The 26,333-nt window shown below is 36.2% G+C and overlaps 1 protein-coding gene across 1 annotated transcript; it reads left to right on the top strand.

Annotated features, from left to right (window-relative positions):
• Positions 1-232: 232 nt before the first annotated feature.
• On the top strand, positions 233-24,772 carry LOC148953271 (uncharacterized). The gene is made up of 3 exons (XM_089087596.1): positions 233-307; positions 1,414-1,482; positions 24,487-24,772. The coding sequence occupies exons 1-3, from the start codon at positions 265-267 to the stop codon at positions 24,657-24,659; spliced, it is 285 nt and encodes a 94-aa protein (XP_088943722.1). The 5' UTR covers positions 233-264; the 3' UTR covers positions 24,660-24,772.
• Positions 24,773-26,333: the final 1,561 nt, after the last annotated feature.

The raw sequence follows: 26,333 nt of genomic DNA, 5'->3' as shown, positions 1-26,333 counted from the left end.
TGTAGAATATGTGGAAAGTATGAATGAAAACATTGGAAACACCCTGTATTATATGAATTTCTACATTTCTTTTGAGAATAAACACTCTAAGAATGATAATTAAAGTCTTACATGACTTGAATGCTACAGTTGGATGCTATTTCTTAATTCTTTGTTTTTCCAGCTATTGCACCACGTTTCAAAATGTTTTTCTCCCGCTATTGCATTCCATATGAAGATATATTAAAAAAAAGTCGAGCACGATGAAAGCATTCAGTAGCAAAAATGAACACAAGTGTATCTTTCATAGTTTTACTGATTATAGCAGGTATACTTTCTTCTAAAATTTATCGAAAATAAATGGATTGTGAAGGTTCAGAAGCATTTTGGAAATATATTTTGAGATCAATAATTTAAACATTATACCTCCAAAGGTCAGGCCCACTGCAAAGTTTGCTTTAATTTAGTTTTTAGTACATTATATTTTTTTCCAAAGTACTAAATTAGTTGTTTTCTAATTTAATTTCTTTCTACTTTCTCTAAATGATTGTATAAAAAAAAAATGTCATGTATTACCTAATCTTAAACTGGGCAATCCCTCACATAGAGCGTGATGTTATTTCATTTTATCAAACAAAAGCATCGAATATAAGTCCTAAAGTTGAATTTAGTCTCATTTCAATATCAGTCCTCGGTGATAACTCGTCAAAGCCAGTGATTCAAAGGAACCTCGGTGATAAAGCTCAACACTAAACAAAATTAAATTCAAAGCAGACCCAAAGCTTAAATATAGTTGCAACAAGTAGACCCATTCTACAAGCTTTAAGGAGTACCAAACAGGAGAAATAAAAGTAGTATTTTCCCTTCTGTCTACAAGTAATTCTACTCTTTTGTGTTAGTGCTAAAGTTTCGTCTCAGAGTAATGTTGTACGTTTGTTTTTACTTATTACGAATCATTATTCGAAATGTTTATGGATTTATACAATTTATATTATTATCTCTGATCATTTATATAATAGCTTACAGTTTTCTAGCTATTGACCGCTGATCGAATAAATAAATAAAAACTACGAAAGCAGTAGCATTGCTCTGCAACCCCTTTTAAAATATTTTCTGGAAGGTAATCACTATACTGAATTTACTCAATTTATACAATATCTAGATAACATGACTTGAAAATTAAAATTCAGCAGAGAAAAATAGTTTTTGTTTCGTTATTTCTTGGGATTGAATCTTGATAATAGTTTATGATTGTCTAACCAGAAAAGAAAGATCTATTCACTCCGGGCTTATGTGTTCTTTATTTCTATGTATTTATTTTTCTCTTTTGTTATGTCATAGACAAGTAAACTACAGCTTTCAGCTTATGTAATAAACATTTAATTAAAACAATTATACTACCTTAGGTCACAGATATTTTCCCTTTACTTCTAGTTTGCTATGCTGTTCCTGTACAGCGTACATCAGCAAATGAAAATATGAGATATGGTCGACACCTAGGTGGTAAGTAGATTTGATAATGTTTATTTACCGCCTCTTCATTGTTTCTTTTTTATTATATTTACTTTTTATTATATTTAAATGAAGATATAAAATAATTGTTTACATTAACCATTTAGTTTGTATGGACTACGTGACTTTTTAATAATGAATGCGCCACCGCGCGGCATTAACGCCTATGGAGCTGGGGAGCTAAATATATGAGGCTTTTATCATTTTGAAATTTTTTTTGCTATGAAATGGAAGGACATACGACTTTACTATGCGCCAATGTTTTTCGCTACTTAAAAGGGCACAAGAACTCTTAAATTTGTTTGAATAAACCCTCCCCTGATTCTCATGGGCTATTGGTTTCACACGGTGAACACTGGGGAAAATAACAAATAAAAAAGCATCCATGTTCTTCTACTTAAAAAAAAATCGAAATTCTCCTTTTTTATACATAGAAGCTTGAAACCTCTGTGTTAGGGTTCTCAGATATGCTGAATTTGACGGTACAATTTTCCTCGGGATAACTCACGTTTTAAAGATGTTTCTCCCTTTTTCAAAAATCAGTCAAATGTTCCTGGGCCCGTAACTTTTGATGAGTAACTTTAAAATTGATGAATTTTATTATTCGGAATCTCAATAAAAAACTGTTTTTCTTTATGTACGTATTGTTATCAAACCTTCGCTTTTTTAGTGTTTTAGTTAGTATTAGCCTGCGCTGTTCCTTACTTATAGCTTGTTACCACATACTACTTAACTTTGGTGCAGAATTTCACAGTTCATATATTTGTAAAAGCATTGTAGAGTAGTTCGTCGTGCCAGCATCTAAACGACATTGCTACTATAATCTCCAGCGGTAGAGCTAAAGAAGATCTGTAAGTGCTCCCAGCCCTCTAACCAAACTATTTGGAAGGATTTAGCAAAACATATTGTTCATCATATATATATATTTGTCCTCTTAAGACCTATTTCCTAGTTCACCCCTTCCTGCACTTAACAAAATTCAAGTTCTAGATACACTTGTGAAACTTTCTAAAATCATGATCCTAGCCTCCTTGTAAACAGAAGGGTCCATCATAAATAGCAATAAGCCTTTCATCTTAGTTGTAACCGTTTAGAACTGTTCGTGGTAACGAACTGTAAGTACGGAGCAACGCAGGCTAATATTAACCGAAACTCTAAAAAAAAGGAGTTTTGATAACTATGTAAATGTAAGAAGAATAGGTTTTTATGGCTGTTTCAAATATGTAATATTAAGCCACCCGCCAGAAGTTACGAGCCCGAGAAGTTGGGAGCCCGTGGAAGGGTGAATTATGCTGATAAAAATCTTACCAACAAATCCAACATATCAGAGAACTCTATTTAAGATGTTTCAAGCTCATATCTATAATTACGTTGAAATTACATTTTTTTTTTCGAGAAGAAAGATGTGTGTGTTTTTTCTCGAAGGGTAATAGTATCGAACCCATGATCCTAAAAAAATAGGACGAAGGCTCATTTGAACTGAAATTGAAAATTCTATTGCTGTTTTTAAGCAGCAAAAAAGATCTTCCCGCAGCGAAGTGGTCTTTTCTCTTTTTGTGGCATAAAACAGCAATTTTGGCGCAAAAGGTGTCACAAAGCTAACAAATAAAAATTTTGAAACAGAAAAACTATTCTAAATTATGGAAAACTATATTTTGTGCTTTTCAGTTTCAGAGATGGTAACGCCGTGCGTCGGTGTATTTTTCTTTTCTTTTTTTAAGATACACACTGTCGTTCAAAGTAAAAGGTTAATATAGACATTTATTTAAAAGCTTCATTTGCTTAAGTTGATTAATTTGAGATTTGATGAAACTATTTTCTTCCCTGTATATTTCAACATTAGCCATTATGGAGGAGGGCTGATGAACTTTTGTGTAGGTGGGGAAAGTATGCTTGTGTCAAAAAGTGCCTGTTTATACCCAAATTCCCTAACTCTCCGTGGGACTTCAGATACAAATAAGACGGGGTTTGGGCAGTAAAAATTAATCTCTAATTCCCCTTGATTTCCAAAGATATTTCAGACTACGCCTGTAATATGGGGGGCCTTAAGGTAATAATTTCCCTATTACTGAGCCCTTTTTTGTGAAGCATAAAATATTTCATTTGCATGCTTACTGGCCCAAAAGATGGAAAGGTGGGGAGGGCATTATGAGTCCCACCGAGAAGTCTTACCGACGAGGGGGGCTTTGATATACTTGCCATTAAACCCGTAAAAATGATAATTCTATGATTAACTTGATAACTCAAATCCCCCCCCCCCTCTCTCTCATCGTAAATATTTTAATGTATGGTCATCATTTTTAAAGCATTGTATTACGAACATTAAAATTGACTGTAAAAAACCGGGATTGAAAGTAGCCTGCTTTATATTTAAATGAGCCTTGGATTAAACAGCACCTAGAAACAGGCTGTAAGTAAAGAGCGACAATTTGCAAAATAAATCGAAACCTTAAAAAACAAAACTGGTTTACAGTGAATGCAACAACAAAGCACATTATTCATGACGATTCAAAACCTACAAAATCGGTTCATTTTGAAATTGTTCATCATTGATATCAGCACGGGCAAATTTGGCATAAATTTAGAAAACAGGTTTGAAGACCTCCAGAACGGGGTGCGGTCTTAAACGAAACCCTAAACAGAAAGTCAACATTTGCTAGAGGCCTAAAGCCACTATTATATTTATTTTATTTAGAAATTCTATTTATAGAGGCCTAAAGCCACTATCATATTTAATTGATTTTTTGTCATATTTATTTTATTTTATTTTACATAGTATATTTTTGAAAATAATACTTTGGTTTTAAAAGCAAATAAATAAGCTCTTTTCTCAAAGCCTAGCTGTGTTAAAATTACGTTTCATAGTCAACGCGATAGCGCTGCCTAAGTAAAGAACGATGTGGGCACAATGTGTTTTTTTTTTCTTCGGCCGGGCACTTCGTATCGAAGGAGTTGCCGTAGAAACTTCGAAAAGGGCTCATTCGATCGGAAATTGGAGTGGCTAGTGCCCTTTTTAATAGTAAAAAGGGATTGGAGGGCAACTATCCCTCCCCCCCAACGCCCATCATTCCTCCGAACACATCCAATCAAAATTTTGAGATAGCCATTTTGTTCAGCGTAGTTGATTTCCAGACAGAAAATATGTTTTTGAGGAGGACACTCCCTCACAACCCTCGGGGCAAGGGTTTTAAGTTATGCCCTGAGGGTTTTTATAGAAGGCGTTGTCGTAGAAACTTCAAAAAAGTCTCATTCGATTGGAAATTCAAAGGGCTAGTGCCCTTTTTAATAGTAGAAAGTGATTGGAGCGCAACTAACCCCCCCATGCCCATCATTCCCCCAAACAAACCCAATCAAAATTTTGAGATATCCATTTTGTTCAGCGTAGTTGATTTCCAGAAGAAATTATGTTTTTGAGGGACACTCCCCCAGAGCCCTCAGGGCAAGGGTTGTAAGTTATGCCCTGGGGGCATATAAGGTGTTTAAAGAAGGCGTTGTCGTAGAAAATTCAAAAAAGCTCATTCGATTGGAAATTCAAAGTGCTAGTGCCATTTTTAATAGTCGAAAATGATTGAAGGGCAATTAGCCCCCCCCTCCCCCCGCCCATCATTCCCCCAAACACATCCAATAAAAAAATTAAGATAACCATTGTGTTCAGCGTAGTTGATTTACAGATAGAAAATAAAGTTTTGAGGAGGACACTCCCTCACACCCTTCAGGGCAAGGATTACAAGTTATGCCTTGGGAGCATATAAGGTTCTTATTGAAATCTTTGTCGCAGAAACTTGAAAAAGGGCTCATTCAATTTGAAATTCAAAGGGCTAGTACCCTTTTTAATAGTCGAAAGTGATTTGAGGGCAACTAACCCCCCTCTCACGCCCACCTTTTCCCCAAACTCATCCATTTAAAATTTTAGTTAGCCATTTTATTCAACGTAGTTGAAAGTTTTGGAAATTAGGTCTTTAAGGATGACAACCCCTCCCCCCCCCCAGCCCTCAGGGCAAGGGGTGTAAGTTATGCCTTGGGGGCATATAAGTTTTTTATTAATACAGTTGTCGTAGAAACTTCAAAAAGGCTTATTCAACTGGAAATTGAAAGGGGTAATGCCTTTCTTAATAGTTGAAAGTTATTGGATACCGACTAATGCCCCTCTCATGCCCACCATTTTCCAAAACACGTCCAATCAAAATTTTGAGATATCTATTTTGTTCAACGTAGTTGAAAGTTCTGGAAATTAGGTCTTTTAGGATGATAACCCCCTCAGAGCCCTCAGTGCAAGGCTTGTAAGTTATGCCCTGGGGGCATGGAAATCAACTACGCTGAACAAAATGGCTTTCTCAAAATTTTGATCGGATGTGTTTGGCAGAATGATGAGCGTGGGGGGGGGGTTAGTTGCCCTCCAATCACTTTCGACTATTATAAATGGCACTAGCTCTTCAAATTTCCAATCGAATGAGCCCTTTTTGAAGTTTCTAGGACAACGCCTTCAATAAACACCTTTTTTTATTGAATGTGTTTGGGGGAATGATGGGCCTGGGGGGGGGATAGTTGCCCTCCAATTACTTTCGACTATTAAAAAGGGCACTAGAACTTTCAATTTCCAATCGAATGAGCCCCTTTTGAAGTTTCTATGACGACCTCTTCCATATGAAGTGCCCTGCGCTAAAGGAAAATAATAATACATAGTACATTGTTTATATAGAAAGCTGCTGCATAAATCATAAACAGCAGGATCGCGCTGCCTAAGTAAAGAACGGGAACACTCAAGAACGAGACAAGAATTGGGGACTATGTAAAGAGGAGGATACTCCCCCACAACCCTCAGAGCAAGGGTTTTAAGTTATGCCCTGGGGGCATATAAGAGCAATGTTGGCACAATGTATTATTTATTAATTTTTTCCTTTAGAGGGAAGCACTTCGTATCGAAGAAGTTGTCGTAGAAACTACGAAAAGCGCCCATTCAATTGGAAATTGGAGTGGCTTGTGCCCTTTTTTATAGTCGAAAGTGATTGGAAGGCGACTAACACCCCTCTCACGCCCACCATTTTCCAAAACACATCCAAACAAAATTTTGAGATAGCCAGGTTGTTTAACGTAGTTGAAAGTTCTGGAGATTCGGTCTTAGAGGATGATAACCACCCTAGCAGACTTTAGGGTAAGGGTTGTAATTTATGTCATGGGGGCATATAAGGTGTTTATAGAAAGCATTGTCCTTTCTAAAGGGCTCATTCAACTGGAAATTGAAAAGCCTAGTGCCCTTTTTAATAGTCGAAAGTGATTGGAAGGCATTTTATATTAAAGATCGAAGTGGGTATAATGTATTATTTTTTGTTGTTGTTGTTGTTTAGACCAGGGTACTTCGTACCGAAGGAGTTGTGGTGGGAACTATGAAAAGGGATCATTCGATTGAAAATAGAAAGGGCTGATGCCCTTTTTAATAGTCGAAAGTGATTTGAGGGCAACTAATCCCCCTTCAACTCACACTGTCCCACGCCCACCCTCCCACGCCAACCCTCCCATTTCTGCTCTTAAAATTTAACCAAATCAAAATAGCGTAAGTGTATCCAAGCTATAAAAGAAAGTAAACAGATTTTTTTGTGAAGGGTATCAAATTTTCCTTTTCAGGTCAACTAGAGGAGGTATGAAACTAAATTGAACAGTACTATTTGTGTCCAGATTTTTAAAACGGTGTATGTTGTTAAAAATTGCTGAAAATCTTTCTCCAGTATACAAATAGCAGGCCAAACTATAAAGTCTTAAAAAACGAAAAGATTTAAAGTATTATTTTCTTTTTCCCTGAAACGACTATCAGCATCGATAAATAAATGAAACCCAAAAAGAACAGAAATTACAATAATTAACCGAGTCAAACTCAGAAAGACCAGAAATTAACATAAGTTGTGCGAAAACCCCTATGCCTTCCCAAGGTCAGAACAAAATTTGCACTTTACTGAAAAAATATTTAGTAATCAAAATGTTAATATTATTTGATTTATTAAAGTTATAAAAGTATAAACATTTATATTTTTTAGTAAAGTGCAAATTTTGTTCTGACCTTGGGAAGGCATAGGGGTTTTGCGCACAACTTATGTTAATTTTTGCTCGTTTTGAGTTTGACTCGGTTAATTATTGTAGTTTCTGTTCATTTTGGGTTTCGTTTATTTATCGATGCTGATTTGTGGTAGTTTCACGCTTGGTAGATTATTTGATTTTATTTTTGCTCATTTTTTGTTTAATGGACTTCTTTACGTTTCTTTGAAAAACTTATTTTGTGGAAAAAGTTTTTTTAATTAATTGATTTAAAAGGTCGGGTCTGAGGGGGCGTTAATCTTCTTCATGTTTAGAGTAACCTCGGGTATGCTGTTTTGCACAACCATATATTAAATAAAAAAAACAAGCTTTTTTTAAATGAAAGTAGGGGGAGATGCCCCGTTCTGTTTACGTTAAAGTTTTACTCTTTGTTCAATTCTGTCAGAACGACTATTCCAACTCAAGGCTTTTTAAATTTGAATAATCAGTATTTTTGAAGCACTATAAGACATTAGTGTAAAGAGTAGAGGGATGAGGAGGGGGCAAACCCCTTCGTATACAGAATAAATTCTGTTTATTTTCAATTTTAATGTTGCTTATTTAATGTTTAATGTTCCCCCTTCTTGATACCTCGGTCTCTACGTTAAAGTTTTTCTAGAACCTTTAAAAAAAACGTATTATCATAGGCAGCGCGCTAGCGCTGCCTACGTAATGAAAGATGTGGGCACAATGTGTTTTTTTTTTCTCCACCCGGGCACTTTGTATCGAAAGAGTTGTCGTAGAAACTTCGAAAAGGGCTCATTTGATTTGAAATGGGAGTGGCTAGTGCCCTTTTTAATAGTCGAAAAGGAGGGCAACTAGCCTCCCCCCCTCTCCCACGCCCATAATTCCCCAAACACATCCAATCAAAATTTTGAGATAGCCATTTTGTTCAGCGTAGTTGATTTCCAGATAGAAAATATGTTTTTGAGGAGGACACTCCCCCACAACCCTCAGGGAAAGGGTTTCAAGTTATGCCCTGGGGGCATACAAGGTTTTTATAGAAGGCGTTGTCGTATAAACTTCAAAACAGGCTCATTCAATTGGAAATTAAAAGGGCTAGTACCCTTTTAATAGTCGAAAGTGATTGGAGGGCAACTAGCCCCCCCCCACGCCCATACGTCCCCCAACCACATCCGATCCAAATTTTGCGATAGTCATTTTGTTCAGCGTAGTTGATTTCAAGATAGAAAATATGTTTTTGAGGATGACACTCCCCCACAACCCTCAGGGCAAGGGTTATGCCCTGGGGGCATATAAGATTTTTAAAGAAGGAATTGTCGCATAAACTTCAAAACATATTCATTCGCTTGGAAATTCTAATGGCTAGTACCATCTTTAATAGTTGAAAGTGATTGGAGGGCAACTAGCCCCCCCCACGCCCATCATTCCCCCAAACACATCCAATCAAAATTTTGAGATTCCCATTTTGTTCATCGTAGTTGATTTCCAGATAGATAATATGTTTTTGAGGAGGACACTCCCCCACAGCCCTCAGGGCCAGGGTTTTAAGTTATGCCCTGGGGGCATATAAGGTTTTTATAGAAGGCGTTTGTCGTAGAAACTTCAAAACAGGCTCATTCGATTGGAAATTCAAAGGTCTAGTACCCTTTTTAATAGTCAAAAGTGATTGGAGGGCAACTAGCCCCCCCCCCTCACGCCCATCATTCTCCCAAAAACATCCAATCAAAATTGTGAGATAGCCATTTTGTTCAGCGTAGTTGTTTTCCAGATAGAAAATATGTTTTTGAGGAGGACACTCCCTCAAAACCCTCAGGGCAAGGGTTTTAGGTTATGGCCTGGGGGCATATAAGGTTTTTATAGAAGGCGTAGTTGTAGAAACTTCAAAACAGGCTCCTTCGATAGGAAATTCAAAGGGCTAGTACCCTTTTTAATAGTCGAAATTGATTGGAGGGCAACAAGCCCCCCCCACGCCCATCATTCCAATCAAAATTTTGAGATAGCCATTTTGTTCAACGTAGTTTAAAGTTCTGGAAATTAGGTCTTTGAGGATGACAACCTCCTCACAGCCCTCAGAAGAAGGGTTGTAAGTTATGCCCTGGTTGCATATAATGTTTTTATAAAACGCGTTATCGTAGAAACTTCAAAAAGGGCACATTCGATTAGAAATTGAAATGGCTGGTGCCCTTTTTAATAGTCGAAAGTAATTGGAAGCCAACTAACACCCCTTCCACGCCCACTATTTCCCCAAACACATCCAATCAAAATTTGGAGATAGCCATTTTGTTCCACGCAGCTAAAGTTCAGAAAATTATACCTTTGAGCAGGACACTCCCCCTACAGTCTTCAGAGCAAGGGTTATAAGTTATGCCCTGGGGGCATATAAGTTTTTATTGAAATCTTTGTCGTAGAAACTTGAAAAAGGGCTCATTCGATTTAAAATTCAAAGGGCTAATGCCCTTTTAATAGTCGAAAGTGATTTGAGGGCAATTAGCCCCCCTCTCTCACCCAAACTTTTCCCCAAACACATCCAATCAAAATTTTTAGATAGCCATTTTATTCAGTGTTTTGGATTTCCAGATAGAAATTATGTTTTTGAGGAGGACACTCCCCCACAGCCCTCAGGGCAAGGAATGTAAGTTATACCCTGGGGGCATATAAGGCTTTTACTGAAGGCGTTGTCGTAGAAACTTCAAAAATGACTCATTCGATTGGAAATTGAAAGTGATTGGATTGGAAAGCGATTGGAATTAATAGTCGAAAGTGATTGGAAGGCAACAAACACCCCTTCCACGCCCACCATTTCCCCAAACATATCTGATCAAAATTTTTGATAGCCATTTTGTTCCACGAAGTTTAAGGAAATTATACCTTTGAGCAGGACACTCTCCCCGTAGTCTTCAGGGCAAGGGTTATAAGTTATGCCCTGGGGGCATATAAATTTTTTTTTAATGGACAACTAACCCCCCTCTCACGCTCACCATTTCCCCAAACACATCCAATGAAAATTTTGAGATAACCATTTTGTTCAACTTAGTCGAAAGTTCTTGAAATTAGGTCTTTTATGATGATAACCCCATCATATGGTTTAATTTAAAACCTCATTTACCTAAGGAGTAAATGAGATAAAGGGCCCGGTAGAGAAGAGTTGTAAAAAAGATTTATTTAGTTTTTACGATGTGATTAATTGAAAAGCAATATGGGTTTATGGCTATTTTATTTTATATTTTATGGCTAGGAATGTGTACATTGTTTGTGTATCTTTGACTGATTTAATTGTATTCAATGGCGCACGTGCGTTATTTCAAAGAGGAGGAGGAAAAGTACAAGGTTTCAGTGCAAGCGATGTAATTTATGCCCTGGGGGCATATAAGGTTTATATAAAAATTGCCCTTTTTAATAGTCAAAAGTGAGTGGAGAGTAATTAACCCCCCTCTCACGCCCTCAATGTCCCCAAACACATTCAATCAAAGCTTAGAGATAGCCATTTTGTTCAATGTAGATGAAACTTCTGGAAATTATGCATTTAAGGATGACAAACCCCCGAGAGTCCCCAGGGCAAAGGTTGTAAGTTATTCCAAGGGGTCATTTAAGGCTTTTAATGATAGAGTTGTCGTAAAAACTTCGAAAGGGGCTCATTCAATTGGAAATTGAGAGGGATAGTGCCCTTTTTAATAGTTGAAAGTGATTGGACGGTAACTAACCCCTCTCTCACACCCACCATTCCCCCAAACACGTCCAATCAAAATTTTCAGATAGCCATTTTGTTCAACGCAGTAAAAACTTCTGACGATTAGGTCTGTGAGGCTGACAACCCCCCCCCAGCCCTCAGGGTGAGGGGTGTAAGTTATCCCCTGGGAGCATATAAGGTTTTTATTGAAAGCGTTGTCGTAGAAGCTTCAAAAGGGCTCATTTGATTGGAAATTGAATGGGCTAGTGCCTTTTTTAATAGTTGAAAGTGATTGGAGAAAGACTAATGCCCCTCTCACGTCCACCATTTTCCCAGACACACCCAATCAAAATTTTGAGATAGCCATTTTGTGTAACATAGTTGAAAGTTCTCGAAATTAGGTCTTAGTTGATGATAACCACCCTCACAGCCCTTAGGGTAAGAGTTGTAATTTATGCCCTGGGGCCATATAAGGTGTTTATAGGAAGTGTTGTCGTAGAAACTCGAAAAAGGCTCATTTAATTGGAATTCGAAAGGCCTAGTGCCCTTTTTAATAGTCGAAAGTTATTGGAAGGCTTGGCATTTTTATAGTAAAGATCGATGTGGATATAACGTATAATTTTTTTGTTGTTGTTGTTGTTTAGACCAGGGCGCTTTGTATCAAAGGAGTTGTCGTAAGAACTTCGAAAAGGGCTCATTTTATTGAAAATAAAAAGGGCTGATGCCCTTTTTAATAGTCGAAAGTGATTGGAGGGAAACTAATCCCCCTCCCACGCCCACCATCCCATTTGACTTTATGTTTAAAAACTAAATGTTGCCATAAGATTAAATCAAAATGCACTGCGTTAATGCTAATTCCCAATAAGGCATCTCAGCAGTATCCCAAGAACGACTGAGGGAATTATGTTCAAACTTTTTGGGCTGCTTCTGGTCTTAAAATTTAACCAAATCAAAATAGCGTAAGTGTATCCAAGCTATCAAAGAAAGTAAACAGATTTTTTTGCGAATGGTATCAAGTTTTCCATTTCAGGTCAACTAGAGGAGGTATGAAAATAAATTAAACACTGCTATTTGTGTCCAGATTTTTAAGAGGGTGTATGTAGTTAAAAATTGCTGAAAAATTTTCTCCAGCCTACAAATAGCAGGCCAAACTATAAATCTTTTAAAAAAACGAAAAGATTTAAAGTAGTATTTTCTTTTCCTCTGAAAAGGTAATTTCAATAAAAAACAAACATAAATTGATTAAACGAACTTTTTCCACAAAATGAGTTTTTCAAAGAAAAATAAAGAGCTCAATCAAACAAAAAATTAGCAAAGACAAAATAGAATAATTTACCAAGCGTGAAACTACCACAAATCAGCATCGATAAATAAATGAAACCCAAAACGAGCAAAAATTACAATAAATAATCGAGGCAAACTCAAAACGAGCAGGAATTAACATAAGTTGGGCTCAAAACCTTTCTAGACGATTTATTTATGAACTCTTCAAAATAAGATGAGCAATCCTTTACAACTCTGGATTTTGAACATTTTGAACTACGTTCGGATATATATCTTTGTTTTATATTTTGACCTTTCTGCTTAAAAGGCCTACCGTTAGTTTTTGATGCCAAGCAATTTTCGGCTCTAGCAGGTTCTAAGGATGAAAAATGGCACAGAAGTGGTTCCATTTACCACATGATCATTTTCGGCTCGTAAAAACTACAATAGAGCTTGTGATTTTCTTTCGGAAGAAATCTCATCCACAATTTAACGGCCACTGTTTTGATATGAACATCTCTGGCGAAAAAGCAAAACGGGGCTTTAAAAATTTGGTTGAGACTAGACCCCAGCGCCGTGCCAGCGGATCGACCGAACGCCGCCGACGAGAGGCCCGGTCGAACGCCGCCGACGTGTCGTAACGCCGCCTGCGCACCGCAGGCACGCCGCCATCGACAGAGGCGGCGGCGTTCGGTCGACTTTAAATTATTTTTGCGGCAATTCTTTACCGCGTCAACAGCAAAGTCGGACCTTTTCCTTATCATGTGGTTTAGAATTTCGATTTCCCTGATTAGAAATCAAGTAGAACTTGCTCTATCTTTGAATTTTCGGGTATTTCCCCGAAAATCTATGCGTCACCCCGAAAAAAAATTTGGTTACCCGAATCCCCGAAAATTACACAATCACGATGCCACCCCTAGCAATTTATCACCAGTGACTTTCCCTGCCAAATATTACTTTGCATACCAAAATTCTTCACTACTCTCCTGTTCATTAATTTTTGTCTCTTTTATTACTTTGCATAAAAATCAGATAGATGCAATATGCTATTGAAAATATTGCAATATACACAGTTCTTCATATGTTGACAAAAAAAAGTATCGTCTTTTTGAAATGAGTTTCATTCATTTTGAATACAGTTTCCAATCGCTATTTCTTACATCATTCGTAGTCAAGAATTTTATGTTCAAGTTGAATAGAATTATAAAACGCATTCACTACTATACAGCTTCAGCTTTTTGTTGGATTTTGAAATTGATAGCCGACAGATTGTTTCTACAGCTGAATTGTAAGTTTGCAGATTTTTTTTTTTTGCTGTTTTTAGATAAGATTTTCTTAATGTTTAATGCTCAATTATTGAACGCCTGATAGAAAATACAATCTTCTTTCTGGAACATTTTTACCCCCCCCCCCCCAAAAAGAACACAAAAACAACCATCGCCGGAGACAAAATTTAGCTATAGACTAAGCTATGTACAATGTTGGGGAATTAAAGATTTAACCGGAAGTTACCCAAAAAATATGATTCATAAATAAAATGTAAATTATTTCCTATGGGGGGGGGGGTAGGGGGCTATCATTGTTAAGTAATAATACATCATTTTTTTTAAAGCAGGGATGCCAAAAAGATAATTATTTTTTTCATTTAAAGTGGAGACAGAAGAAAATGATATCAAATTCCCTGGGAAACCATTGAAATATTTTGATAGATCCAGGGCCCCCCATTAGGACTTGTTCATTGTCTTGGGTATTTTGCAATTTCTCATAGGCTACTGGCCTAATTTGGCTTTTTTGTGTGCTTCCTTTTAATTAGATCCTTTGGACCTTATGGAATGCCATGGCGAATCTGTCACTCAGTTTTGAAAAAACTTGAGATATGTTTAAATAATTTCGACACATTTGTTGTTGTCTTTGAACCCCTTTACTTGGACCCTCAATTTTTTTTCAAGGAACACTAAGCTGTTTAACGTTATTTTGCGTGTTTGTTTGAACCGTATAGTGACCTAGTTAATTATTAAGTAAATTATTTTTCTAATGAAAGCTGAGACGGTATCCTATCAAGGTGGTGTACGACGGTATCCAGAGGGGGGGGGGCGTAGGGAGCGATTATATTTAAATTATAATAGGTCGAAATTGTCCTCATTGAAATCAGGGATACCAAAAAGTCGATTTTTTTTAATTTAAAGCAGAGACGGCATCCTATCAAGGTGGTATCCAGAGGGGGGAGGGGGGGTATTGAGCTATCATATTTAAATGATAATATCTCAATTTTTGTTAAAGCAGGGGTGCCAATAAGTTAATTAATTTTTTTATTTAAAGCAGAAACGGTATCCTATCAAGATGGTATCCAGAAGGGGGGCATAGGGAGTTATTATATTTAAGTGATAGCACCTTGATTTTTTTTTTTTTATTGAAAGCAGGGATGCCAAAAAGTTGAAAATTTGACAAAATTAATAAGACTTTCGTGAGTTATACTTGATCCAGCACTTGCATGGTTTTATCATCCAAAGGAAAACGGACATATGCGTCCAATTCGTTTTTTTTTTCCTATTGATGAAACGGGTTTACTTTGAAAACATTCATTCTTATGTACCAGGCAGATTCACACTAAAACGAATTGGCGTGACGAAATCGATATCGACATCCCTATCTAACGGTGCGCTCGAGTAACACTGGCGCCTACGGTCTAGTGCCCAAGTTGCATTCAAAGGCCAGGTCATCATCAAAGCTTCAATTTTTGAGGTTCAAGGAGGAGTCTTTGACTGTCTTATGACCTCAGGGTCCTAGATGTTGCAACGTTCTTACGTATCTACCGGGGTTTAGAAATTCGATCACCCCACAAATGATTACCAAAAATATGCACAAATGTAACATTTGGAATATTATGGTATAACACTTTTTTCAAAGCTTTGAAGAAAAGCAAAAAAGCCTAAATACGCCTTACTACGCTTGAAAGCTATTTAAAAAAGACACTCTTTGAGGATTTCCATGGAAATGACCATATCAGAAGCTTTCAGTCTGGGCGGGGATTAAAGAGAAGTCTTTGAGCATTTTGACCACAGGTGACTTATTGTTGCGACTTTCTTAAATTTGGGAATTTTTGTGAGTATTTGGAAATCAAAGCTTAAACTCAATAACTGATACTAAGTGTCCTAACATTTTGCTTGGATTAAAAGTGACGAACTAGGATGAAAATTTCAATATCTTCCTTGAGCTACTTCCGTCTGCATATTATTTCATTTAATTACACTTTCATTTTTTCATTTTTGATGAGCTTTTCATTTTTTACCTAAGAAAATAGCTGGCACTTCATTTTTCTTCATAGCGAATAAACTATTAAGTGTTTTTTGTGTCATTGTAATTGAAGTGTTCTCATGTGAAGTGTTCATCATGTATTTTTCAATTTGATAAATTTACTCCTTTTAGATGCAGTTTATAATTTGACTGATATTAGGTATCTATCAGTTTATAATTTGGAATGAATCCCCCCCAAAAAATGAATAATATCCAAAAGAGCAGCCAAAAGCAATGAAAAAGCAGTAGTTCAGCCTTAGCCTACATGACATATATTCTATAAAGAAGCCAAAAAAAAACTTTAAAATGCATTTTTTTTAAAATTGTTATTAAAAACCAGTTTTTAATACAAGAAGGCTTTTTAGGAATCCAAAAGAGCCAAAAAAACAAAAAAACAATCAATATCAAAGTCGCCCATTTCAACTGGTTTAAAGGTGCCAAAATAGATATAGGCAAAGGGCATTAGGACAAAATTAAGCTTCTAAGTTCAAAGTTATATTCAAAGTTCTTACCCAGATAACTGACGAATTTTGTGATACGGTATTTGAAGTTTATATGCAGTAATGCTCGATTAAAAAAACAACTAATTTTGATAATTATTTATGTTAAGAATACATAGCTAATAGATACTTCAACTACTCGTATTATGCAAGGGTTCTGAAACGCCACAGCCATTTCGTTTCTACCAGATTTCTACTTCTCTTGATGAATAACGAAGAAGACCAGTTCCCGCCAGCGACTTTTGAATTTTTGAACTCATGAATAGGCTCGAATATGTTTTGAATTTATGGTGTTATCTGATAAAGACTGATGAAAAAATTATTGTTTGCGGTCAACATTGATCGCGCCGGCGGCGCGCCGCCAACATCTTACCGGCGGCACGCCGCCGGCGTCCTACCGGTGGAGCGGCGTGGCGCGCTGTTTTTGGCCCCGCCGCCGCCGGTCTTCCCTCATCGGCGCGGTGCCGGGGTTTAGTTGAGACGCTGTTGGGCGCTCGGCATTTGTCTGTTGTGTTCCTTTGTAAAAAATGTTGCAACAACGAGACGTTTGCTAATTCTTCTGATTAGTCACTTAAAACTTAAAAAAATTACTTATTTGGAATCAACCAGAAATGGAAAGTTTTCTTAATCCATTTATTGTTTCTCAACTTTTGTTACTGAGAGTTTTGCGTATTATTAGTAAGCGCCGTTCTTAACTTATAATTAATTTTAAAAACCTTTTCCACAAAAAAAAAATTCAAAAAAATGTAAAGAATTAGACTAAAAATTAACAAAATAGAATCAAATAATCTACCAAGCATACAACTACCACAAATCAATATCAATAAATAAATGAAACCAAACAAAAACAGAAACTAAAATAAATAACAGAGTCAAACTCAAAAGCAGAAGCGAGCAAAAATTAATATGAGTAGGGTTCTAAGCCCCTATGCTTTCTACAAGCCAGAATATAATTTGTACAATACTGAAAAAAATGCAAAAGAATTTAGTGAAAAAAAATGTGCATTGTCAGTTTAATATACATATGTTGATATTTATTCCTTAAAATCTTAATTAAGTTTTGATTTCTTAAAGTTATAAAAGTGAAAACATTTAAAAGAATTTTTTTCAAACAACCCTTGCCCTGAGGACTGGGGGGATTTATTTTCCTCAAAAACATAATTTACAGACCTTTCAGATACGCTGAGCGAAATGGCCATCTCAAAATTTTGTTTGTAAGTGCTTGGGGAAATGATGGACATGGAGGGGGGAGGCATTTACCCTCTGATTACTTTCAACTAATAAAAAAGGCGCTAGTCCTCTCAATTTCCAATCGAATGAACCCCTTTGAAGCTTCTACGACAAAACTTTCTATAAGAGCCTTATATACCCCATGGGCCTAACTTAGGACCCTTGTCCTGAGGGATAGGGGGGAGGGTTGTCATCCTCAAAGATCTAATTTATAGACCTTTTAATTACGTTGAACTAAATGGCCATATAAAAATGTTGATCGGAAATGTTTGGGGAAATAATAGGCAGGGGGCGGGGTGATTCTCCCTCCGATTACTTTCGACTGTTAAAAAGGTCCAATAGTCCTCTCAATTTCCAATTCAATGACACCTTTTTGAAGCTTTTGCGACAGCACTTTCTATAAAAACATTATATACTTACAATCTTATTCCTGGTGGCTGTTGAGGGGGGGGGGAGGGTTGTCACCCTCAAACACATAATTTACTGACCCTTGAACTACGTTCAACAAAATGGCTATATTAAAATATTGATCGGAAGTATTTGGGGAAATGATGGGCATGGGGGGGGGGATTCGCTCTACGATCGCTTTTGACTATTAATAAGGGCACTAGCCATCTCAATTTCCAGTCGAATGAGCCCTTTTTGAAGTTTCTACGACAACACATACGACAACGCATTCTTAGCCTTGAGGGCTATGGGGGGGGGGGTTGTCATACTAAAAAAAATAGTTTCCAGACCCTTCAACTACGTTCAATAAAATGGCTATATCAAAAATGTTGACCTGAAGTGTTTGGGGAAATGATGGGCGTGGGGAGGGGGGCATTCACCCTCCAATCGCTTTTTATTATAAACAAGGGCACTAGCCCTCTCAATTCCCGATTGAATGAGCCCTTTTCAAAGTTTCTACGACAACACTTTCTGTAAAAACCTTTTAAGCCCCCAGGGCATAACATATAAACTTTGCCCTGGGGGCTGTGGGGGTTTGTCATCCTCAAAGACATAATTTCTGGACCTTTGAACTACGTTTAAAAAAAATGGCTATCTCAAAATTTTGATTGAATTTTTTCGGGAAAATGTTGGGCGTGAGAGGGGGGGGGGGGTTAGCTGGCCTCTAATAATTTCCGACTATTAAAAAAGGCACAGGCCCCTTCAATTTCCAATCGAATAAGCCCTTTTTGAAGTTTCTATGACAACATTTTCTATAAAAACCTTATATGCCCCCAAGACATAACTTACAACCCTTGCCCTTAAGGTTGTGGGGGGGGGTGTCATCCTCTAAGAGCTAATTTCCATAACTTCAAATACGTTGAACAAAACGGTTATCTAAAAATTTTGATTGGATGTGTTTGGGGAAATGGTGGACGTCAGAGGGGGCTGGTTGCCCTTCAATCACTTTCGACTATCAAAAAGCGCACTACTCTCTGAATTTCCAATCTAATGAGCCCCTTTTTAAGTTTTTACAACAATGTTTTTTGTAAAACCTTATATGCCCCCAGGGCACAATTTAAAACCCTTATCCTAAGGGCTGTAAGGGGTTGTCATCCTTAACGATCTAATTTCTTTAACTCTCAACTACGTCGAAAAAAATAGCTATCTCAAAATTTTTACTGGATGTGTTTGGGGAAATGGTGGGCGTGAGAGGGGGGTTAGTTGCCCTCCAATCACTTTCTACTAATAAAAATGGCACTAGCCCTTTCAATTTCCGATCGAATGAGCCTTTTTGAAGTTTCTGCAACAACGCTTTAAAACAATTCGTGGTAATAAGCTGTAAGTAAGGAGTAACACGGCTCAATAGTAACCAAAACTCTAAAATACGGACTTTGGATACAAATAGATATATAAAAAGAATCGTATTTTTATGCTGATTTCAAATATACAAGTTTCATCAAGTTTAGACTTACTTATCAAAAGTTACACGCCTGAGAAAACTTTCCTGGTTTTCGAAAAAAGGGGGAAACACCCCCCTAAATTATACACACTTAATGAAAATCACACTATCAGATTAAGCGTATCAAAGAACCCTGTAGAGGTTTCAAGCTCCTATCTGTGGGGAATTTTGTATATTTGCCCGAAGAAAGATCACGAATGTGTGTTTATTGGTTTGTTTTTTTTCCCCCAGGGTTGATGGTACCGACCCAGTGTTCCAAGAATATCGTCGGAGGGTTCATTCGAACGGAAATTAAAATTTATAGTGCCCTTTTTAAGTGACCAAAAAATAGAGGGCAACTAAGCCCCCTCCCACGCTCATTTTTTTCCAAAGTCACCCGATAAAAATTTTGAGATAGCCATTTTGTTCAGTATTATCGAAAATATAATAAATATGTCTTTTAGGATGACTAAATCCCCCAAAGCCCCTGGAGAGAGGGCTGAAAGTTATGAACTTTACCGAATCTTTACATATAGTATTGATTATTGGGAAGAATACAGACGTTTTCAGGGAGGATGTTTTCTTGTAGTAGGGGGGGGGGATCGGGGGTTATGTGGGAGGATCTTTCCATCGAGGAAGTTTTCATGGGGGAAGGGACATTACTATGAAGGGGTGCCGGATTTCCCAGCATTATTTAAAAAACGATCAGAAATTAAATTTAAAAAAAACAAGTTTTCCAACTGAAAGTAAGGAGCAACATCAAAACTTAAAACGAACAGAAATAATGACGTATATGATTGGATTCGCCTACTAGTCAATTCCTCGCTCTTTAAACCAAAGATTTTTTTAGTACTTTCATAAGAGCTATTTATTCTAATTAACGGCCTTTGTGATTAAGGGGTCATTTAAAAAAAAAAATTAAACAAAATTCGAACTTCAGCGTAAAAAGAAGGGTATTGAATAGGGGGCGAACCCCCTAATATACGTATTGAAAATATATGAATATTAGAAATTGTTACGTAAGTTAATTCGTAAGTTACGTATATTTATTACAAATAAAAACGTTCGTAAATGAAATTTAACAACTTTCTAGAAAGCCATTTAACCAAATAAAAGTAAAATTAATATGCAAATTTTGTTTTAATTATTCATGTACGGTGAGCCAGAATCAAAACCTGCATTAATTCAAAAACATTCAAAAATTAAGTAAAAAAAAACATGTTTTTTCAACTGAAAGTAGGGAGCAATATTAAAACTTAAAACGAACAGAAATTATTCCGTATATGAAAGGGGCTGTCCCCTCCTGGACGCCTCGATCTTTACGCTAAAGTTAGACTCTTTCTCACAACGCCATTTTTTAAAACAGTAAAAACTTTAGCGTAAAGAGCGAGGCGTCAAGAAGGGGACAGCCCCTTTCATATACGGAATTATTTCTGTTCGTTTTAAGTGTTAATGTTTCTCCTTACTCTCAGTTGAAAAAACTTGTTTTTTTTATTTAATCTATAAGAACCTTATATGCCTCAATGGCATAAGTTACAACATTTGCCCTGAGGGGTGTGGGAGGGTTATAATCCTCAAAGACCAAATTTCCAAAACTTTCAGCTGCGTTGAACAAAAAAGATATCTCAAAATTGTATGGGTTTAGGGAAATGATGGGCGTAATAGGGTTTTTAATTGACCTCCAATCACTTTCGACTATTAAAAAGGGCACTAGGTCTTTCAATTTCCAATTGAATGAGCCCTTTTTGAAGTTTCTACAACAACGCTTTCTATAAAAACCTCAAATGCCCAAAGGACATAACTTATAATCCTTGCCCTGAGGGGTGTGGGGATTTTTGTCATCCTCAAAGACAGAATTTCCAGAACTTTCAACTACGTTGAACAAAATGCCTATCTCAAAACTATGATTGGATTTGTTTGGGACAATGGTTGGCGTGAGAGGGAGTTGCCCTCCAATCACTATCGACTACTAAAAAGGGCACTAGTCCTTTCAATTTCCAATCAATTGAGCCCTTTCTGAATTTTCCACGACAACACTTTCTATAAAAACCTCATAAGCCCTCAGGGCATAACTTAAAACCCTTGCCCTGAGGGCTCTGAGGGGGTTATCATCCTCAAAGACCTAATTCCCAAAACTATCAACTGCGTTAGACAATATGGATATCTCAAAATTTTGATTGGATGTGTTTCGGGAAATGGTGTGTGTGAGAGGTGGGTAAGTTACACTCCATTTATTTTCGACTATTAAAAAGGGCACTAGCTTTTTGAATTTCCATTTGAATGAGCCGTTTTTGAAGGTTCTACGACAACGCTTTCAATAAAAACCTTATATGCCCCCAGAGCATAAATTACAACCCTTGCCCTGAGGACTGTGGGGGAGTGTCCATTTCAAAGACTTAATTTTCTAGTTTTTTCAACTACGTTGAACAAAATGGCTATCTCCAAATTTTGATTAAATGTTTTTGGTGAAATGGTGAGCGTGGAATTGGTGTTAGTTGCCTTCCAATCTCTTTCGACTATTAAAAAGGGCACAGACCCTTTTAATTTTCCAATCGAATGAGCCCTTTTCCAAGATTCTACGACAATTCCTTAGATATGAAGTGCCATAAATAAATAGTACATTGTGCCAACATTGTTCTTTACATAGGCGGTGCTATTGCGCTGCCTATGATTTATTATCCCCAACGAGTCAACACTGCTACATAAAGTTGAATTCGTATGCCCTTTGTTTCCTCTTCAAAAGTTGGAAGTTAAATAAATATAAAATGAAAACTTTGCCTTTTTAAACCTGGGCATTTTGTTTACGTTATCTGCTTCCTCCACAATAACACTGAAGTGATGACTTGTCATATGTGTAAAGCTCTTATAACATAATTCCTACAGTTTATAAAATTGCCATTAATATAACAATGATTTCAGAACAGGGAAGAGATTTGATGAAAATTTTCAACTTTACTCAATGAAATTGTTAGTCTATTCATAAATGAGTCTTAAAGACAAAATATTTTGAATAAAATACATCTAGTGTTTGGCAATCATTTTTGTGGGCCGGTGTAAAGTCAAATGTTCCAACCCTGCGTTAAACCCCGGTTGAATAGTCTTTCAATAATAATCTTTTTAAATGAATTCTTAGTCAATATAAAGTCTATTAGGCTTTAGGTAAAAAAAATTATTTTGTAACCAAATCAAGATATGGCCAAGCCGATTGCTTATCACGATGGTTTAGAGGAAGTAAGAAACTCTTCAATGATTTCCCAAGACTTTTTGGCATCTGTACTTCTGTGTTTTGTTTTAAAGTTATGTTAATTTTCATTTCAGAGTAAACAAATCCCACGAGTACATAATATAGCGGAATTCTAGTTCAAATATTGAAACTTCGAAGCTTAAACGTCGAGTTTTTATTCGCCCAAGTTCAATTATTGAAACTTTTAATAAAGTTTCACATTTTAATAAATTAATGTTAGGAAACCTTCCGAACAATCGATCTTAAGTTACTTCTAGAATCTATGAGATGCTGTACACAAATAACAGGAGTTGTAAGAAACAGTTCTCGTAATGTTTTTGGATAGATACAATTTATAAGAGCTTTTCTATACTCAGTTTGTCTTTTTGCTCAGCTATAGAAAAATGTGTGGCTTTCAATATAGAAATAATGTGGCACATGTCAAGATACAATCAATACGTTTATCAAACAGTTGATGGTAACGTTTGAAAAATGTTTGAAAAGCTAAAGTTTTTCTGTTTATCCAAATTTTTTAAGGACGGCTACAGAAACACAGGGGTGGTTTAATTAGAATAGGAAGCTTTTTTAAAGGTGCTAACAGCTTTAGCGTAAAGAGAAAGGTACTGAGGAGGGGTTAACTCTTCATGTGCGGAATAATATTTTTTTTTCTTTTTGGGCTTTAATGTTGCTCCTTACTTTCAGTTGAGAAGAAACCTGTTTTTCTTATTCAATATTTACTAGGCACAACGTTAAAAGCGGTGAAATTTAACAACATTAATTTTGATTTTCAATCTACTTTAATGGCATGCCTCGGATAATTAGTTGTTGATTTATCAAATAAAAAAAAAAAAATGTGTATCTAATACAGTAAGAAAACCATGTCAATTGAAATATTAAAAAAAAAAAAAAAAACAGACCCCCAAAAATATTTTCAGAAGAAATGTTGAGAGCCCACTCAAAACCAAAAGGAAGGCGAAATAAGATAGTATAATGATTCGATCTTAAAACTAGCATAAATTGCTCTGAATAACTAAATCAAATCCCATTTTGACAGAAATTACTAGGAATGACTGTATAATACCAAAATCAAAATGAAATTAAAAAAAAAAACATCAAATGCAAAGATAACACATGCTACTACTAATGATTTGACGAATCCTAAACCCCGTAAAAGTTACAACAAATAATCGAGATAAAGTGAAAACAAGCAGAAATTATCAAAAATAAACAATTTCACTTGTATCATCATAATACTGTAAAATGAAAAATTATTGAGAATTCCAAAAACTAATAACATAATATTTCAAACAATTAATTCAGTTTCATTAGCCTAATCTCCACTAAATTTTTATACTTACTTTCTTTCTTTCAAAAATATTCCTTTCAAATGTATAGAAGATCTATAGCTATGACATTTATTGTTTATTCAGTCCGAAATTTTGCTTGAACGAACTGAATAAGATAGCTTCAAAACTCATCAATGATCAATTTAAAAGATATATTTAGGTATGAACTTTTTGTTGGTTTGAATGAGATAGAATCAAAAGCAAAAGTTTGAAAAAAATATTTTTTTCTAAAATTGTAACATCAAATTGAAAGTTGCAAATATAACTATTCAAGAAATGTGTTTTTCTTTCCTATAGTCTTGATTATTATCATGATTTTATTTTATTGTTGTTGATATGTTGTCAAGTAAAACCACACTGTTAGACATATATATTGTTTTAACTCTAGAAATACCTTCTAGAGTTAATATATTAACTCTAAAAATATAGGGCTCATTAATTATTATTTGAATTAAACGACGTAATTTTAAGTTTAGATTTTAATGGTAGCCACTGAAACACTTGCAATTACCATTTAGCTATATCTTCTGCCTTGTGAGATGCTACCAGTTGAAATGAAAGTTATTTCATTCCAGGTGGTCTTCTTGGAGGACTAGGATCCGCATTGACACCTGGTTACGGTGGATACGGAGGATATGGAGGCTATGGAGGATATGGTGGTCTTGGTGGATACAATTCTTATTCGAACTTCGGCTATGGAGGTTATGGTCAACCAGATTTGACAATTTTAAACACAGGATTATTCTGAGAAAAAAAAGATAATCGCTAAGCTTCTGACTTTTACAGCTAAGCGAGTTTTGAGTTTTCAACTATATATGTTGTTTGTTTTTCCTTTCAATAAATATACCTCTTGTTTCTTAATATCGGCGGTCTTTGAGGTCTTTGAAGCGTTAACAGTGCAAATGTCAAATCTAGCAAAATGAACGAAGTTCAATGTGTTGCTGTTTGTGGGTTATTGGAAGTAAATAAAAAGAATTTTGGAGATCATTTCCTTTTTTTTTTCTTTTTTTTTCTTTTTTTTTAAGAAGACTATCATAAGGTCAGTAAACGTTTTTTAGTTTCCAAGGTTTATTTACGAACTATATATTGCTTAGACGTTTAAATTCTTGCTTTTCTTGAGTCCTACATGCTAATGTGACCAGGATCGACCAATTTAGGTGAATCAGAGATGGTCGTAGGTTATTGCAATCAAGATTTGTCATTTAAAAATGAAACAAATTATCACTCCAGTTTGAAAATATTCTGCGTTATTATAATGCAGCCCGTAGACAAAACTGAAGATACTGAAACAACTAATATAACTATGAAGCAAATTGTAAAAGAACTTGAAAAAAAAATTCTGTGGAGAAAGTGCAAAAAAAAAAATATTAATCGCTACATAAGTGCGTACGGTTGTATCTGGGAAAAGGGGTTAAAGAGCTATCGCCCTTGGTTCGCACTGAATAATATATGTTTTTTTCTATTTTCCGCTAGTAATAAAATTATTCTACGTTAGGCTACTTTTGAATGTACGCAGATTAATACGCAGATTAAGAATTTATTATCCATCAGTATTTATTATCCCTTCTCATTAAAAAAAAATATAGGCATACACCACAGAACTTTTTCCACAAAACAACTTTTCCCCCCAAAAAAAGTAAAAAGGTGCATCAAAACCAGATATAGACATTAATAAATTTAAAAATAATCAAGCGGATGCCCCCCCCCTCCCTCGTGCCATCTAAAGACCAGAGCATAATTTTCACCACTGTAATATTTCTCATTTCGAGCTGTATATTTTTATTTTTCATGGCATAAAAACTACTTCTACTACTAACAACTCACTGCAATACCAAGCCACCTGATGCCACAGCTACGCACGCTCCTCCTCCATCCCATTCTATTCAAAGCCTCCCTTTATACACCCTCGCGCAAAGTTTCCTTTTCCTTTAAATCTTTCTTTATAACGTCCTCCCACCCCAGACGAGGACGATCTGCTTTCCGTTTAGCCCTAGACGGTTGGTCGAAAAGAACATACTTCGGCAATCTTTCATCCTTCATCCGCACAGCGTGCCCTAGCCATCTGAACCTTTCTTTCATTATAGCCCTAGAGGGTGGTATTGAACCACATTTTTCGCACCATCTATTGTTTGAAATACGGTCAGTCATTCGGGGTACCCAGAACAATCCTTAAGCAATTTCTCTGGAATACATCTAGCAATTCTTCATCCGCTTTTTAAAGCGCCCGTGCTTCAGAGCCATATCTGACTACTCTCATCACTGAAGCTTCTAATATTCTAATCTTGGTTTGCAGAATTGTCTTCCTATTCTTCCAAACTTTTTTAATTGTGAAAAAATACCCTGAGCCATGGCCATTAATCAGAATCCCGTGCAAATGCCGTGTCGTTTACTAGGCTAAAATTTCCTCAAGGGGCCCCACTCC

Source organism: Artemia sp. Qi Xiang Cuo, chromosome 4 (genome assembly GCF_049724085.1).
Source record: "Artemia sp. Qi Xiang Cuo chromosome 4, ASM4972408v1, whole genome shotgun sequence".
NCBI classification, from domain to species: Eukaryota; Metazoa; Arthropoda; class Branchiopoda; order Anostraca; family Artemiidae; genus Artemia; species Artemia sp. Qi Xiang Cuo.
This window is presented reverse-complemented; position numbering and strand designations above follow the sequence as displayed.